General features: G+C 40.8%; 1 protein-coding gene across 1 annotated transcript in view; it reads right to left on the reverse strand.

Annotated features, from left to right (window-relative positions):
* The window catches only part of PRKAR2B (protein kinase cAMP-dependent type II regulatory subunit beta), a 148,036-nt gene that overhangs the window by 119,438 nt on the left and 8,980 nt on the right, over positions 1–19,618 (reverse strand). Inside the window, exons 2-3 of the mRNA XM_077806939.1 lie at positions 13,796–13,849; positions 7,997–8,082 (exon numbers count right to left, since the gene is read on the reverse strand). Of these exons, the coding sequence (XP_077663065.1) occupies positions 7,997–8,082; positions 13,796–13,849 (140 nt within the window). The remainder of the gene's footprint in view (positions 1–7,996; positions 8,083–13,795; positions 13,850–19,618) is intronic.

A 19,618-nucleotide genomic window follows, 5' to 3' on the forward strand; every position in this document is an offset into this window, starting at 1 on the left:
TTTAGAAAATGGGTGCCTAAAAAATTATCTAACTTGCAGACCTGTTGACCACCCAGCAGCTCCCGTTCATTTCAATGGAAGCTACTAGGAGCTCAGCATTTAAGAGTATACAGTCTAATTTTAGGCTCCTATTTAAAAAAAAAGTTAGGCCCCAATTTATAATTTCTGTACAAGTTTCAGAGGGGTAGCCATGTTAGTCTGTTTCAGCAAAAACAACGAGGAGTCTTATGGCACCTTAAAGACTAACAAATTTATTAGAGCATAAGCTTTCATGGGCTATGACCCACTTCCTCCATATATCTGAAGAAGTGGGTCATAGCCCACAAAAGCTTATGCTCTAATAAATTTGTTAATCTTTGTACAGTAGCCACAAGTTTAATTTATTAAAGAGAATACAAATGACACCTAGTTGCGACATGTAAATGGACGAGATGATGCAGATGTGAACCTCCTTATTTATTACATCAGCACCTGCTGTTGCACACATCCAGTGCCTGGGGGATTTTATTTGTGTCTCATCTCTTCTGTAAGGCTTGGTCTACGCTTACGGTGACCAGATGGCAAGTGTGAAAAATTGGGATGGGGGTGAGGGATAATAGGCACCTATTTAAAACAAAGCCCCAAATATCAGGACTGTCCCTATAAAATTTGGACATCCGGTCACCCTGTCTACATGACCAACTTATGTCAGTATAACTACCGGTGTCGACAGTGCTATGTCGACAGAGGGCTTCTCCCATCAACATAGCTACCGCCTCTCGGGGAGGTGGAGTACCTATGCCAACAGAGGAAGCGCTCACTTGGGCGTAGGTAGTGTCTTCACTAAGGGCATGGCTACACTTGAAGATGTAGAGCGCTTTGAGGTAGAACAGCCTTCGTAGAGCACAGTAGGGAAAGCGCTGCAATCTGTCCACACTAACAGCTACAAGTGCACCGGTGTGGCCACATTAGCAGCTCTTGCAATGGCCACAGAGAGCAGTGCATAGCTATCCCAGCAAACAAGTGGCTGCAACGTGCTTTTCAAATGGGGGGTGGGGTGGGGCGGAGTGTGACAGGGAGTGTGTTGTGTGTATGTGGGGGGGGAGAGAGTGGGTTTTTTGGGGGGTTGAGAGCATGTCAGCATGCTGTCTTGTAAGTTCAGACAGCAGCAGACCCCCGATTCTCCCTGCCTCTCTCTCTCTCTCTCTCTCTCTCTCACACACAGCATTCCACAGTAATGGTTGCTTTGTCTCGGAGCAGATAAGCATGCCTGTTGTCAGAAACTGAGCTTTCAAAGGGCATATCCTCATTCCTGCAGCGATGCCAAAACAATGAGAAGAGTGGCCATTTGACTTAAGGGGATTATGGGACGTTTCCAGGGGCTGATCAGAGCACAGTAATGCAACACCTCGTTCACACTGATGCCCGGGAGTTTCAGCCAAGGCGCAACAAGCGTTAATCTTCTCGCCAAGGTGGAGTACCTTCTCGCCGAGGTGGAGAGGTAGAGCACTCTGATTCCTCTAGCCATGGAATCAGAGTGCTCTACGTGCCTTGCCAGTGTGGATGGGTTATGAGCTAGGGCGCCCGGGGCTGCTTTAATGCACTGTAACTCGCAAGTGTAGCCAAGTCCTAAGCACTACAGCAGTGCACCTACACCAGTGCAGCTTACACTGCAGCACTGTAAGTGTAGACAAGCCCTAAGACAGCAGCAGTGACCAGAACTGCTTCCCCCTCACCACTAATCTATGTTTAGTCAGAATCTTTTCTTTCAAATGCAGGCTTCCCTATTGTTATTTACATCTTTGTCACCTTGTCATCAGAATGCTACAATGCAATCTACATGGCTATCACCTTAAAATCTTTCAAAAACTTAGCTAAATATAGAAAGCTGCTCTCCAGTTGTTAGGAGTATCTTTCCAAAAATATATTACATATAAATACTTAAATTAGATCAGAAAAAGTACATATATGCATAGGTGATTTTTAATTTGAATTAGCTACCTATTAGTTTTTGGGTGGAATTTAAGATTTTGCTCTTGACTTATGGTTTAAAGTGCTAAATGGCCTGGGATCTGCATAGCTAAGAGTACCTCTTGTACACCTAATATTTACTCTCAACAGATCTGAAATAATCAAATTTGCAAACGTTCAGCACATGCACAAGGCCCAACAATTTTCTCAGGTGTTTGAGGAAGGCTGAGAATTCTGGGGTGGCTGGGATCATTAGAGAAGATGGAGTCTTTTAAAAAACAAAAAACAAAACAGACCAACGTAATTGTTTGAAGGTTGTTTTGTTTTGTTTAACTGGAAGGTGGGGTTGTTTGAGGCTATCTTACAATATTTTTCTATCTAGGCTCTTGCATGGGCCCTAAACCTACAGTATACGAGCACCTTCCACACAAAACGAATTTATCCTCACAACATTCTGTGAGGCAGGGAAGTATTTTCTCAATTTTACGGATTGGAAACTGAGGCACAGAGAGATGGACTTCCCCAAGGTGACTTAGGGTATGTCAAGGGGAAAGGGTCTCAGAGCCTGGGCTCCAGTCCGAGCCCAAGCATCTACAGTGCAATTTTATAGCTCTGCAGTCCACCACCACCACCCCCGCGAGCCTGAGTCAGCTGACCTAAGCTCTGAGATCAGTGACACAGGCTTTTTATCACAGCATAGACATACCCTTAGAGAGTGTGTGTGAAAACCAGGACCTGAGCCAGGTTCTTCTGAGTCCCACTCCAGCTCCTTAACCAGAAGTCCATACTTCTATTTAAGAATTTGTATGAGCTGTATTTACTAATAATATATGAAGCCCCTAGATCCTTAGGATAGGTGCTCTTATAGTCACTGAAAACAAATAATCAATGCTAGGAAACTGGCCACTTTCCCAGTTGATATAATCTGGGGACTGTCTAATTTCCATGGTTTTGTTGAAGTGACTGGACATATGAAGCGAAGTATGGGTTATGAAGCGTAGAGCATTAAAGCCAGGCAGTGGAAAATACTGGACTAGAATGCATAGTCTCCCAACAGACAGCTAAGTGGTCCTTCCCCTAGGCTATAGGTCATTTTGATTGGGAACATATTAACAGCAACAGCAAGGAAATGGTGAGGGGGGATCCCTTTTGCTAGCTGCTTGGCAGTCATCACTCTTCTCAGCTTATAAAAATGTAACAAATTACCTGTGAAGTTTCCTAAGCAGCGCACATGTACAGAACCAACAGAATTTTCACAGACTTAAGACTTACAAAATCTAGTATCCATTTGTAAGTAACATTTTTTTAAAATTACCATGATTTTCAATTAGCTTTCACCAGACCACTGGGTATGTCTACACTGCAATTAAACACCCGCACCTGGCTTTTATCTGCTGACTCGGGCTCATGGGGCTCGCGCTGCAGGACTATAAAAATTGCAGCACAGACTTTTGGGCTCAGGCTGGAGCACAAGCCCTGGCACTCTCTGACCTTCTGAGGTAATGTCTACACAGGGGTCCCAGAGCTCAGGTTCCAGCCCAAGCCCAAATGTCTATGCTGCAACTTTATAGCCCTACAGCCCCAGCCTGAGTCAGCTGACACAGGCCAGCCGCAGGTGTTTAATTGCAGTGTAGACATACCCTGAAAGGACAGCTACAATGTAGGGATTGTTACCAACTCCTGAGACACTAGGACTGTTAAAAAAAAGTCACAATTTTTTTTAAGTGGTAAGAAAAGTATTGTTCTGTTCTCTTCAATCTCAAACAGCTGAACTGATTTTGCTCAAACTTTCCACCAAATTCACCAGTGAGCCAGCCCCCACCAAAATCTCAGTCCAAAAGGCTGACAAAGTTACAAGAAGCTGAAAAAGGCCCCTTAGAATGTTAACACCTGTAAATGCTTGGCTATAGGCATTGTTATTGCTCCTATCATAAGTTAGCATCTTATTTCATTGCTTTATTCTGCAAAAGCCACCTACAACAGCCTATACCCAGCATGAACGCACAGCTAAATTGGCTTAGAACTTCCCTTAAGCTTAGACTGAACCTAAGAAAGACTATGTTGCTAGGTCAAAAGAAAAAAGTACTTGGGTGCTGATAATAGGATTAAAATACATAAATTAAAGAAAAATAATAATATAAAAGTGTAAGTTAATAAAGATACTGAATCGTAAGTACAGAATTAACAAGTACACAATGAAAAATATTACAAAATACACTTGTCTAAGGTGCAGAAAAATGACTATTGTTATGTGATCCTATCATATTCTTCTTCACTCAATTAAAAGGTCACTCACAACTAGATGAGACCACAATAGATATGGGCTTATAGTGAGGAGTGAGAGTAAAATCCCTGAATCAGAGTAAAGTATATTACTAGTCACAGTAGGTTGACCTTAAACAAGACATGGAAGAAGCGAAAAGTATATTTTGGAGGCAGAGAAATTTTGTGGAATACTGTAAACTTATGTTCTTTCCCAAAAAATATATCAGTAGGTAAACTAAGGATACACTACTATATTAGATCAATAATGATTCTTTACTGTCAGGATATAAAGGTTAAGATATAATGGTTGACACTAAAAATTCCTGCAGAATAAAATAGCAACACCTTCCTCAGCCATGATGTAACTGGTTCTCCCTATTCTTTCTTTGGCTTGAAATGATCTCAGCCAATTACAGTAAATAGTTTTCCTGCTACAGAATTCTATCCAGATTTAGAATGCTTACATATGGAACGAACACCTTGTGCTCAGCTGCATAATTAGCTTCATTAACATGCCATCTGACGCCTTTTATAACAGCAGCTAAATTCTGACTGGGCTAAGTCTAACTAAAAACTCAGAACGAACATGGAATTGAATAGTATGTGCAAAATGAAACAACTTGAAACACATCATCAATGACAGTTACAAATATTTAAATTAAAATTTACTTAATCTACAATGCATATTTCTGTTCTACAAATGTCAATATCTCTTACCTCGCTCTCCCCCCCTCCTCCTCCTTTTTCCCCCTTAAAGTTCCTCCCATCCACATATTCCCTAGCAGGCACAAAATAATATAAATTCTAAATTAGCATCTTTATGCTTATTCTGTACAATCTTCCACACTACTCTCAGATGTATATAAACTAGAATGAAGGGGAGAGGGTTGTTAAACTTCTTATAAATATATTTATGATTATTCATGGCGGTCCCTACTAGTTGACCTGGAAATAAAAAGGTCTGAGCTATCACTAAGGAAACTGATGGTCTACATTGGGTTTACATTACCCAGTTCAGAAGAGTTGAATGTACTGTAGTAGAAAGGATGCCAGCTGCACTCTTCAGTTTGCTGCCAATTTTTATCACTGAATGATCCTGCAGCCAACACAAATTCAGGACGAGCTCCTCAGCTAGTATAAATAAGTCTTTTTAAGACTGAGAATTTGAAGTCAACAGAGCCTCACCCATTTACACCAGCTGAAGATCTGATGGCAAGTTTATATTTAAAAAGAACAAAATGATGCAGAGAAACACTATATTACCATGAGAGAGCTGCATATTGGAGAGGCATATGGGGCTAACTGCAGAGTTCTATTGTGTAAGACAGGAAACGAAGAGTATACTTTTAAAACACCTCTTACTGGACAAGTCAGAGGTATTTAAAGAGTAGTGAATGAAGGGCACATCAACTCATGGGGTTATGTCTAACCCGGGGTAATCAATTATTTTTTGTAAAGGACCAAGTTTCTTGGTCAAGGTATAGTGAAGGTCTGGACTCCAGAGAAACATTTTTCACATGGCAAGTGCTCCTGTTCAATGAACACATACAAGGCTGCATAATATACCCAGGGCCTATTGCTTAAATTTTTAGTGCATTTTAAATGAAAAATCAAATCACAGTATAACCTAAAAATAACCTTGAGAAAGTAGATAGATAAAATGTCAAATAGATGCAAATATTAACATTAAAACACTTTCAGACAACTTTTTTAAGTTTTGAATGTGTTTTGTCAAATAACATTATTGTAGGCAATGTGTATATAGATAGATAAACATTCAAAACTCTCAAGCCTTTTGTGGTTTATTTAATATAAGTATCAGAGTTTGAAAGAAAACAACACTTAGTACACATAAATGCTTTATCTTTTATGATTCAAGCCTTTCCAATAACAAATACACACCCACCTACACATGTATTAAGCAAAAGATTCATGAATAATTTCTGTGAAATACCTGTTAAAACTGTAGTATCACTACTGAAAATGTAATTTTATATGGCAATACAAATTTAAAATGAAATATGAATGAATATTGTATAATTATACTACTTGCCATGAGTGGGAAAAAGTGATAGGTCCTCTGTTGGAAAAGGTTTGGAGTGAGTTCAGTCAAGGCAAAAAGGAGGCAATTGCACAGATGATTATCAGTCAGAATGGAGAGAATACACAGCTGTCTCACAGACGTATGTCTAGCCAAACTTAGTCAAAATGTTAAAGGCCACCTTCCTCAAGTGTGCATAACTGGAGTGCAACACAAGAGTTATCTAGAAAGTTTCATATGTAGTGTCAGTGTGCCGCGCCTTAAGCACTTCATCCGCTTGTAAATCAGTAAGCGCCAGCTGTAATTTTGCCTTTTCAACGTCTGGAAAGGATGCTTTTACTTGAACACACTAAGTGCCAAAAATGGGTTTGTTACAAACAGGAAGATGTCTTTAACACTTTCTAATTCTTGGAATCTCTGCTGGAAGATTTGAAGAAGCCTATCCAGAGATGATGCCATCTGATTCACATCTGCAGTGTCCTGGCAGTTTAGCAACGTCAGGAAATGTAGCATCTCTGCAATGTCCAAATCACTTTTGAAGAGACTCTGTTTTGAAATGAAGTGACACTGCTGTGGAGATCCACTACATTGTGATTTCACCCCATAGGTTTAAGTTGAAATCATGTAAGTGGCCTATCAAATCAACAAAGATGTTCAGGACGCTCATGCTTGTGTAACACCAACAGACCCTGGTTGCTGGCAGGTGGGATCGAACCTGGGACCTCTGGAGCTTAGTGCATGAGCCTCTACTGCATGAGCTAAAAGCCAACTGGCTATTAGCTAAGGCTGTAGAATAGACTCAATCTCTCTGTGTGTGGTCTCAGTGCCACTAGGTGGGACAGAACACCACACCCAGGAGGTGTTTGGGTTATGTACTTTCCCTAGCTGAGACTTCAGAGACTTCCCAGTTGAAATTCCAGATGAGCCCCCACTTGTAACGCTGACAGACCCCGGTCATCAGGGGGCGGGATTGAACCTGGAATCTCTGGAGCTTAGTGCATGAGCCTCTACTGCAGAGATCGGCAACTTTTGGCACACGACACGCCAGGGGAAGCCCCCGGGTGGGCCGGGCCGGTTTGTTTACCTGCACATCTGCAGGTTCAGCCGATCGCGGCTTCCACTGGCCACGGTTTGACGCTCCAGGCTAATGGGAGATGCGGGAAGCTGCGGCCAGCACATACCTTGGCCCGCGCTGCTTCCCGCAGCCCCCATTGGCCTGCAGCAGCGAACTCCGGCCAGTGGGAGCCGCGATCGGCCGAACCTGCGGACATGGCAGGTAAACAAACCGGCCCAGCCCACCAGGGGATTACCCTGGCGGGCCGCATGCCAAAGGTTGCTGATCCCTGCTCTGCTGCATGAGCTAAAAGCCAACTGGCTGATAGCTAAGGCTGTAGAGATGTAGAGCAATGCACAGGAAAGATAGGAAGGATGACAAGAGAGCTCCCTGGCTTAACCAGGAGATCTTCAGTGATCTGAAACTCAAAGAGAGTCCTAACAAAAAGTGGAAAGTAGGTCAAATTACAAAGGATGAATATAAAAAAACAACACAAGCATGTAGGGACAAAACTAGAAAGGCCAAGGCACAAAATGAGATTCAGATAGCTAGAGACATAAAGAGTAACAAGAAAACATTCTACAAATACATTAGAAGCAATAGGAAGACCAAGGACATATTAGGTCCATTACTCAATGAGTGGGGAAAGAAAATAACAGAAAATGTGCAAGTAGCAGAAATCCTACATGCCGTTTTTATTTCAATTTTCACCAGAAGATTGGTAGCTATCAGAATTCTAACATAGTGAACGCCAATGAACATGAGGTAGATTCTGAGGGAAAGAACAAGTTAAAAATTACTCAGACAAGTTAGATGTTTTCAAGTCACCAGGACCTGATGAAATATATCCTAGAATACTCAAGGAGTTGACTCAAGGAATATTCAAGGAGATATCCGAGTCCTCAGCGATTATCTTTGAAAAGTCATGGAAAACGGGAGAGATTCCAGAGGACTGGAAAAGAGCAAATATAGTGCCTACCTATAAAAAGGGGAGTAAGGACAACCCGGGGAATTACAGACCAGCCAGTTTAACTTCAGTATCCACATAGATAATGGAGCAAATAAGTAAGCAATCAATTTGCAGACACCTAGATGATAATAAGGTAATAAGTAACAGTCAGCATGGATTTGTCAAGAACAAGTCATGTCAAACCATTAGGAAAAACTTTCTGTCAGAGTAATTAAGCACTGGAACAACTTGCCCAGGGAGCTTGTGAAATCTCCATCACCTTGATCCTTTTAATCAATTGGTCCTTCAGCTCACATATAAATTGTGCCAGTCACAACACGTCTTCCATTCTTCTCTTATCCTGGCCTTCCTTCTCCATGTGCAGCTATGCCTTTTCACGATAAAATTTTCCCATCTCTTTGGATGTTGGCCAAGTGGTTGTTTCAGTTCCTGTGGGAACTACTTAGAGACAGCTGTAGTCCATCGATTGTCCGCAAATCTGAGACAGTTTAACTGCTCTAGGTTGACGCTGATTCCGCCCTTCCAGTTCATCCGCCTCATTACCATTTTGAGGCAGGCTGTGAAGAGTTTTGATGAAACCATGTCTCCTTGCTTCACACTTTTTTTCACTGGGATGTGAAGGGGAGTGTCAAAGAGTTATATCCGTAGTGCAGTCAGAGTTTACTTCCTTTAGTAGTTTGATATAGTTTGTGTCGATGCCCTGCTCTGCAAGAGCTTTCAACACTGCATTGATCTCTACGCCTTTTCATAGTCAACGCCTTTTCATAGTCAACGAAGGCAATGCATAAAGGGAATTTGTATTCCCTTGAGTGCTCCAATAGCTGGTTTATAGTGAAAATATGGTCCAATCTGCTGAAATTCCTTTGAAAGCCTGCCTCCTCTCTCAGCTGCTGCTCGTCCAGACTCTTAGAGTTGGTTTGTTATTATTTTGGTGAATAGCTTGTAGACATGTGAGAGCAGGCACATTGGACGATAGTTCTTTAGACCTTCATAATCACCCTTCTTGTACAACAAAATGTTGTTGGACTCCTTCCAGCTGGATAGTATCTTCTGCATTTCCAAGAAATGGATAAACCTCTGAGCAAGAGTTTTCCAGAGGTCTTGGCCTCCAGCTCTTATCATTTCTAATGGACTACTTATTTAAATAAAATAAACAGGATTTGGCCTGGATGTCTTGTGGTATTTTAAACAGAAAATTGAAAAGGCAGACACATTAATTCAAATTCACCCACACATCTGCAAAATTAACTATAGTACATCTCAAATGCTTTTTTAAATTAAATTTTAAATTAATCTCATATGACCATCCACAAATTCTCTGAAAATGATATGCATTTAAAAATATGAATATATTTTTACATGTCAGACTAATGAAGCTGTCATGGACTGTCAAATCAATGATGCAAACATTTAAAAATGTGTTTTCATGATACAGTATAATGACTTAGGGCAACTTCTTCCACATTCATGTGGTCATAAGAGATATTTCAAAATGTGCAACAAAATTGTGATATGTGGGTCTAAATTAAATCCACAAAAGCAATGAAACTCATAGTTAAGGTGCAGGTTTGGGCTATAATTGTATGCAGGCCATATGGGAGCAGTGGTGCTGGAACTATTTTTATAGTGGGGGGGTGGAGATCATGTATTTGGGTTGTTATTACTACTTCAAGCCATGGGGTGTGTCAGCACCCTAAGCACCTCTAGTTCCAGCACCTATGTATGTGGGATTCTTTCCTGGGAAGCAGTGACTCTCAGTAAGATTTGTGGGTCATGGTGGATAGTAGCTGAACATGAGCTCCCAGTGCGACGCTTAGCCAAAAGAGCTAATGCAATCCTGGGATGCATAAAGAGGGAATCTCAAGTAGCAGTAGAGGTTATTTTACCTCTATATTTGGCACTGGTGTGACCACTGCTGGAATACTGTGTTCAGTTCTGGTGCTTACAATTCAAGAAGGATGTTGATCAATTGGAGAGGGTTCAGAGAAGAGCCACGAGAATGATTAAAAGATTAGAAAACATGCCTTACAGTGACAGACTCAAACAGCTCAATCTATTTAGCTTAATAAAGAGAAGTTTAAGGGAGGACTTGATTATACTATATAATATTACACTGATCAAATGTTAAATAATGGGCTCTTGAGTCTAGCCAAGAAAGGTACAACATGATCCAGTGTCTGGAAGTTGAAGCTAGACAAATTCACACTGGAAATAAGATGTAAATTCTTAACGATGAAAGTAATTAACCATTGGAACAATTTACCAAGGGTCATGGTAGATTCTCCATCACTGACAATTTTTAAATCAAGATCGGATGTTTTTCTAAAAGATATCCTCTACGAATTATTTTTGGGGAAGTTCTGTGTCCTGTGGTACTCAGGAGGTCAGACTAGATGATCATAGTGGTCCTTTCTGGCCTTGGAATCTATTTATCTGTTTTCCCCTTGATGACCACCCTAGAGAAAAGGATGCTTCAGCAGTTAAGGTGCTAGTCTGAGACAGAGGAGACTTGTTTTCAATGCCCTGCTCTGCCACAGACTTCCTGTGAGAGCATGGGCAAGTCACTTAATCTCTCTGGGCTAGATTCACAAAGGTACTTAGGCAACTCACTGCCTTTTTAGGTGCCTGAGTCCAACACTTAGGCACAACTGACATTCACAAAACCACTGCACAGCTGCCAGCTAACCCCACAGGTTCCCATGGGGATTTAGGCACCAAAATTTCTGCTGGTGGGTGTGGTCAAAGCTGCCTAAATCCTGACACAGCTCAGTGTCTGATGGAACAGATATAGAATTGTCTTAACTGCGTTTTGGAGATTCTGCATGCTATATTTGCCATTTTATTTTCTGGTTATATTTTACTTCTCTTTTAATAAAAAAGGCAATACATGGTTATTAATGAAAACTGATTTCTGTCCATGTTGCCGTAATAGTTAGGATGTTTTAAACTTTTATTTCTTAATTATTGAAATAGCAAACACCTTTGTGAAATGCATATTTGCAAATATGTTAGTTAAATGCAATGCTCCCAACATGAGGCCTAATATCATTGTTATGCAAATGGTAAAATGCTTTATGGATCAACATGGAATCTAACAACTTTGCTAAACTAGTGTGAGAAGCCATTAAGTACAGAATATGTATACTAATGTGGAATTAATTAATTACTGGCAGTGCACAAGCAAACCTTCAACCAACTCCAGAAGACAAGAATCATTCCTCCAAAGTCAATAATTTTTAATTATTTAAGCTAAAGGCTTTGTAAGAGTTCTTTAATTAAAAAGACTACTCTGAGAACTACAAACTTTTGTATAAAGAACAGGAGGATTGAGACTTTTTGAAAATAAAATTTCATTTCCTGTCAGACTCTAATATTAAAAATTGAGAGAATATTGCAGAGACTGGACTAAATAAAAAGAAACTTGAAATTAACTTTATTAGTTATCTGGATCTTTTCTGCCACAAGAAGAACAAAGCAGTTAAAGAAATGTTGCATATTATCAAACAGACTGCAGTTCAGGAACTTAATGTGTCACCTAAGCAAACCCCAAAGGCATGAAGCCAATGAAAGTGTGACAGCAACTAACTTGGAATCTAAACAAGCCTGAAAAAGGTACAAGTCCTCCTTTTCTTTTTGCGGATACAGACTAACACGGCTGCTACTCTAAAACCTGTCATTATGAAAGAGGTGTGTTTTCCTATAATTTCATGAAAATAAGAAGGAGAAGGGTACAAAAACTCTGAAGTGAGCACCACTCACACACAACTTCTGCTACCCTGCTCAGAAACAGCACTTCACAAGCAGATAAAAAAAAAAAACAGAGAAAACTCAAAAAGAAATCAATCCAAGAACTTCCCTAAGACTTCAATATGGATTAGTGAGAGGAAGTTAACTGAGACACTACCAAAGGATTAGATTTAAAAATCTTGTAATGATTTTGCTGGAATATTGAAATGTTCTTGTAATTTATTGAAATGTTCTTGTAATTTAAGACTAACAGTTTCTCTTGTTGATCACCATGTAGACCACGAATTCCTAGAGAGGAGACTCAAGCTAAACACTGGTAAGCAGAGAAATAGTGGGATGTAACTAAGGACTTGGCTACACTTGTGAATTACAGCGTAATAAAGGAGCCCTGGGTGCACAAGCTCACTACCCATCCACACTGGTAAGGCACGTAGAGCACTCTGACTCTGCGGCTACAGTGCTGCTGGTACTCCACCTCGGCGAATGGAATAACGTTTGCTGCGTTTGCTGCTGGAGCGCCACAGCACCAGTGTGAACGAGGTGTTGCTTTACTGTGCTCTAATCAGCCTCTGGAAACGTCCCATAATACCCTTAAGTCAAGTGGCCACTTTTGTCATTGTTTTGGAATCACTGCAGGAATGCGGAAATGCCCTTTGAAAGCTCCATTTCTGACAGCCGGCTGCTTACCCGCTCTGAGACAAAGCAAGCCATTAGTGTGGAATGCTGTGTGAGAGAGAGAGGCGGGGGGGGGAGGAGGGGGGAAGAAGGGGGTCTGCTGCTGTCTGAACTTACAAGACAGCATGCTGACATGCTCTCAGCCCCCCAAAAACCCACTCTCTCTCTCCCACCACATACAACACACTCCCTGTCTCACTCTACCCCACCCCACCCCATTTGAAAAGCATGTTGCAGTCATTTGCATGCTGGGATAGCTGCCCACAGTGCACTGCTCCTAATGCCGCTGAAAGTACTGCAAATGTGGCCACGCCAGTGCGCTCGAAGCTGTCAGTATGGACAGACTGCAGCACTTTCCCTACTGCGCTCTCCGAAGGCTGGTTTAACTCAAAGCCCTCTACAACTGCAAGCGTAGCCATGCCCAAAATTTAAGATTCCTAATATTCATAATTGGCCTGTATTAAGACAGCTCCCTAAATGGTTTCTTTTAAGTAACTTTCTATGAAATCAAAGAAGATATTTAAGTATGTAATTAAGATTGGTTACTTAGCGCAACTATAAACTGTTTAGGTTATTATTAACAACTACACCATCTTCATTTGCCCTTAAACAAATTATTTTTCCCCTATATAAACAATTTTAAGTATCTAATAAGATATTAAAACCAAATTCACAATAATTTTGGAAAATAGCATACTTTGGTCTTTACTTGTCAAGATGAAAGCACCCTCAGAGGTATTCACTCTCAGGGATGCAATCTCTGTTAAAAGCTCTCCATGGAGACATAAAGAAGAGATTGTAATAGAAGCAACCAGTTTATTGTCTGTGTTCAGACATTTGTATTGTTTCGTCTAATGTTCTCTTTTCCTTTCTTTAACAATAAAATAGCCATGTTTAATAACTGTGATTATTTTACTTGGTCTTTATCATGATGCCCCTAAGGTATGTAAAAGAACCCGTCACCAAATAGTCGGAGCTACACTCTTGAGCTGGCACTAAGAAAAAACACTGGCTATGGCTACACTAATGCTTAGGTCAATATAAGTTATGTTGCTCAGGGGTGTCAATTAGCCACCCCCCTGCACCACATAACTTATGCCGACATAAATGCTGGTGTTGACATTTTGCTACGTCGGCGGGAGAGCTCCTCCTGCTGACATAGCTACTGCCACTCACGGGGGGCGAGTAATTAAGCTGACAGGAGAGCTCTCTCCCGTCAACTTAGACCAGCTGCACTGCAGAGCGTGCAGCTGCACAGCTGCATCAGTGCAGCTGCACTACTGTAAGCTCTCTAGTGTAGCCATAGCCTCAGTAACAGCTGGCCTACCATTCTTCTCTCTCTAAACTAAACATCTTTATTAATTTAAAACTACCCTTTTCCTTCCTAGAAGAACATATTATGGCATAACGCCATATTAAATTTTGTTTTAAAATGCAAGCTATTGCTCACCACACAAAAAACTTCATCAACTTAGAAAGAAGGTTACACAATAAAGACAATACTAACATTGAGACCAACAGGAATTCACGCATTACCATTCGAACACGTTAAGGGTGCATCTACACTGAATGCTTCTTTTGGCAACGCGTGGTGTACATAACCCTATAGTTCCCCTAGCTTGGGTATACATAGCAGTGTAGACCATGAGGCATGACTTAGGTGAGTAAAGACACACCTGAAAAGCTGTGTACTCAAGTACAAACCCACACGGCTCCCTACTTGCCCAAGCAATGACTCCTCATCTACACTGCTATTTTTAGCAGTTTCATGTCCCACTGCCTCCCTACTGCTGCAGCCTTTTCTTGCCACAGGAACACACTCCAGCAGCAGAGAAACCTCTCACAGGGGGGAAGCAATGGGGAAAGGCTCCGTCAGCTCTGCATTGCTGGAGCCTTTCCCCGCCATGGTGAAGACTTCAGCAGTGGAGAAAGGCTCTCCCAGCTCCTTGCTGCTGGAGCCCTCCCCTTCAGCAGGGAGAGGCTCTGGCAGCAGAAAAGGCTCTGGTGGGGGAAGGCAACAGGGAAATCCTGAACTCTTCACCACGCCCTCCCCCACCAGAGCCTTTCCATGCTGTGGTGAAAGGCTCCAGAAGCATGGAGCTGCTGAAGCCTTTCCCTGCTGCCTTCCCTCTGCTGGAGCCTTTCACTGACTGCAGAGTGGATGTGGTATGCTTTTCGCTGTGGTGTGTTGCTGCACGTGCACTGCATGCTGCCACCAGTGGTGTGTAATGTACTGCAGAATGTACAACTTAAACAGCCTTTCAACTCCAACACGTAGTCATCTACATTACACTCATCCAATTACTCACACACACACACAACCTTAACTCCAACCTAAGCTACATTAAGATACACTGCCTAAAGAATAAACAACGAGGAGTCCTTGTGGCACCTTAGAGACTAACAAATTTATTTGGGCATAAGCTTTTGTGGGCTAAAACCCACTTCATCAGACAAATTTGTAGTGGTAAAGTCAATAATGTGTTAATTGTACATGAAAGAGCATGAGATTGAAGTTAAAGAGAACTGAAAAACTTCAGGTCACCTTTTACTATGCACTACTGAGAAGTTCATTGCTTTAAAAAACAAGTTTCCTTCTCCCCCACCACAGAAAAGAAGTAATTCAATAGGTTTGTTTATAAACTATTTTGTCTTGGGACATCTAACACAAGTAAAACCATGTCAATTCCTAGCCAAAAGTAAATATAAAAGTACAGTTTCCGGAACAAGTGCGTATATGTCCTTGGCTTCGCTTTTAAATTTTTGAAATGAAACATGTTTCTATTGTGACCTATTGTATCTTTCTAAAATCAAATATTTTTATACAGCAGCAACCAGACTGATTTTAGTCTTCAAGTGTATTAGTTACACATGGTAATGCCTAAAGTTTTGTAAATGTTATAGCAATTATGTTTATACTCCTTTTATAAGAGCCATGTTTTCATGTAATCTTTGACCTGAATATTTTCATTTAAACTCTGACAACAAAATAGTTACACAACAGAAACAGGGTGAGTTCATTTCACATTACTTGAGATATACAAACTCCTAAAACAGAGCAATTCCCAGTAGCTGCAGAGTGCTTTGTAGTTATCTAACACAATGGCAACATGAACTACCAGGTTTCAAGAAAATTGTCTGCCTTATCTATTTTGTTTCAGCTACAGTCATCTTAGGTGTTACTGTAATAATAAATGATATATTTTCAGACAGAAGTGTGATTTTAAACTAACAGTCTCCCTTTAATGATCCACTTCAGATTCTGGAACAGAAAGGCCCTTCTACAATTAGCTATCAAATGGGAATTACAGAATGCCATACATCTTGCACCTGTATACCAGGAATAGAGGATCCAAGATTCTGATACAGTAGAACCTCAAATTTACAAACACTAGAGTTATGAACTGACCAGTCAACCACACATCTCATTTGGAACCAGAAGTACACAATCAAGCAGCAGCAGCAGCAGCAGAGACAAAAGAAATGAAAAAGCAAATACAGCTCAGTACTGTGTTAAATGTAAACTACTAAAAAATAAAGGGAAAGCAGCATTTTTCTTCTGCATAATCAAGTTCCAAAGCTGTATTAAGTGAATGTTCAGTTGTAAACTTTTGAAAGAACAACCATAACATTTTGTTCAGAGTTACAAACAACCTCCATTCCCAAGGTGTTCGTAACTCTGAGGTTTTAAGGTACTCAAAAGTTCTTCTACCTCCTTTTTCCTGTATTTGCACATCACAAATTAATGCTGCTCGAAGCAATCATGTGCTTTTCTGGATATTACTGCAATTTGCAGTGGTAGCATTTGCCATTTCTAGCACTGCATCTATTGACTCTTCCCACTAGGCCCCAGAACACCATTTGTACTGATGTTATCACAGCATTCCACTGAGCCAGTGCGATTTTTAAGTTGTGATGTTTTCAAAAGGAATATCAATATGTGTCAATTTGTATGTGCTATGCAGTAGCTGTGTATTCCTAAGTTTTAGTCATGTTGGTTGTACACACGCATTTTCGTAATGTCCAGAGATAATAAAATATGAAAATATTTCAGCCTCAATCTAAAAGGCATATATCACATTGGGAGATGTGCAGGTGAACGAGCCCCGGATGGTGTGGCTGGTGTGTCCGGGGCTCATTCACCTGCACATCTCCCAATGTGATATGTGTCATCATGTGCCAGCAATGCCCCTCTGCCATGTACAGTCACCAAACATTTAAATTGTTTTATTTAAATAAAACAACGTTATGTATTCTGGATTTTTTTCTTCAACAGCAAACATATAATATTTTAACAAAACAAGCATATGAATTTTAGTTAAACATTCAAATTTTTTAAAATCAGGTTTGTTTTTATTACAATTGTTTTTAACTAAAATAGTGAAATGAAATATATTTTTTTAAAAAACAAAAATTAAATCGACTATGTCAGCCAGGTCAACATGAGAAACTTAAAATATTGGCAAAAAGAACGAGGAGTACTTGTGGCACCTTAGAGACTAACAAATTTATTTGAGCATAAGCTTTCGTGGGTTAAAGCCCACTTCATCGGATGGATGCAGCGGAAAATACAGAAGGAAGAGATATACACACACACACACACACACACACACACAGAGAACATGAAAAAATGGTTGTTGCCATACCCACTATAACGAGAGTGATCAGTTAAGGTGAGCTATTATCAGCAGGAGAAAATGATAATAGTATCAGGATGGCCCATTTCCAACAGTTGACAAGAAGGGAGAAAAAATAAGCATGGGGAAATAGCTTTACTTTGTGTAATGACCCATCCACTTCCAGTCTTTATTCAAGCCTAATTTAATGGTGTCCAGTTTGCAAATTAATTCTAATTCAGCAGTTTCTCGTTGGAGTCTGTTTTTGAAGTTTTTTTGTTGCAGTATTGCAACTTTTAGGTCTGTAATCGAGTGACCAGGGAGACTGAAGTGTTCTCCAACTGGTTTTTGAATGTTATAATTCTTGACATCTGATTTGTGTCCATTTATTCTTTTACGTAGAGACTGTCCAGTTTGGCCAATGTACATGGCAAAGGGGCATTGCTGGCACATGATGGCATATATTACATTGGGAGATGTGCAGGTGAACGAGCCTCTGATAGTGTGGCTGATGTGATCAAGGTGTCCCTTGAATGCATATGTGGACAGAGTTGACAACGGGCTTTGTTGCAAGGATAGGTTCCTGAGTTAGTGTTTTTGTTGTGTGGTGTGTGGTTGCTGGTGAGTATTTGCTTCAGGTTGGGAGGCTGTCTGTAAGTAAGGACTGGCCTGTCTCCCAAGATCTGTGAGAGTGAGGGATCATCCTTCAGGATAGGTTGTAGATCCTTGATGATGCGCTGGAGAGGTTTTAGTTGGGGGCTGAAGGTGACGGCTAGTGGTGTTCTGTTATTTTCTTTGTTGGGCCTGTCCTGTAGTAGGTGACTTCTGGCTCTGTCAATCTGTTTTTTCACTTCAGCAGGTGGGTATTGTAGTTTTAAGAATGCTTGACAGAGATCTTGTAGGTGTTTGTCTCTGTCTGAGGGATTGGAGCAAATGCAGTTGTATCGCAGAGCTTGGCTGTAGACAATGGATCGTGTGATGCGGTCTGCATGAAAGCTGGAGGCACGTAGATAAGTATACCGGTCAGTAGGTTTCCAGTATAGGGTGGTGTTTATGTGACCATTGCTTATTAGCACTGTAGTGTCCAGAAAGTGGATCTCTTGTGTGGACTGGTCCAGGCTGAGGTTGATGGTGGGATGGAAATTGTTGAAATCATGGTGGAATTCCTCAAGCATTTCTTTTCCATGGGTCCAGATGAAGATGTCATCACTGTAGCGCAAGTAGAGTAGGGGCGTTAGGGGACGAGAGCTGAGGAAGCGTTGTTCTAAGTGAGCCATAAAAATGTTGGCATGCTGTGGAGCCATGTGGGTACCCATAGCATATTTTAACAAAACAAGCATATGAATTTTTGAATTTAGTTAAACATTCATGTTTTTTAAAATCAGGTTTATTTTTGTTAAAATTGTTTTTAACTAAAATAGTTAATGAAATATATTTTTAAAAAAACCAAAAATTTAACAAAAACTGGTTAGTTTCTAAGATGCCACAAGGACTCCTCGTTTTTTTTATGATTACAGTAACTTACATGCTATTTCCCTTTTAACCCAGCATTGCTAGCCAAATTAAGTGCAAGAACTCTAGACTCATCACTAACATTTACCTCAAATTCTAGTTCTATTTACTGTAAATATTAATATCATTAAGCACAGCAATCTAAGATGCAAACACACAAGTGAAAAGTACTTAATGTTATTAATGCATGTTTATGAACACTTCACCTCCAATCATCAATAGGCTTTTTGCCTTATTGTTTTCCAAAATACAGTAGGAGTTTAGCACACTGTAGGACTTTGGCATATTGTAAAATACGTAAAGAGATTCAGAATTTCTCTGCTTTTTCATTCTTGATCATTTTCTCCTTTTACTTGTAATCTCTAGAATCCTCTGTGGTGCAGTGATAATGGGATGACTTGCATCCAATATGGGGGAAATAAATGTAAGTCTGCTGTCACATACACACAGCCCTGGCAGAGCTCCCCCTGGCTGGGCACTCACCAGGCTGTTGCATTTGGGGCCTGCCTTGCTGGGTTATGTGTGCTTTTTAAGCTTCTTGAGTCTGAACAGAGTCACAGCACTAGCCCCTGGAGCACTCTCGGAGTTCAGATCCTCTATCTACCAGCTTCCCCCTCCCTCCCTGCTGAGAGCGGAAACTCTGTGGTCCAACTACTTAGGCCCTCAGATTCCCCAGTAGCTTACACACAACGTTTCCCAGTGTTCCACCTTGTGGGTACTCTGGGTTCACAGTTTAACTCTTCAGACACAAGAGAGCAAAAGCAAACACACCAATAGACTGCACAGGA

The sequence above is a fragment of the Eretmochelys imbricata genome, chromosome 1 (genome assembly GCF_965152235.1).
Source record: "Eretmochelys imbricata isolate rEreImb1 chromosome 1, rEreImb1.hap1, whole genome shotgun sequence".
Taxonomy (NCBI): domain Eukaryota; kingdom Metazoa; phylum Chordata; order Testudines; family Cheloniidae; genus Eretmochelys; species Eretmochelys imbricata.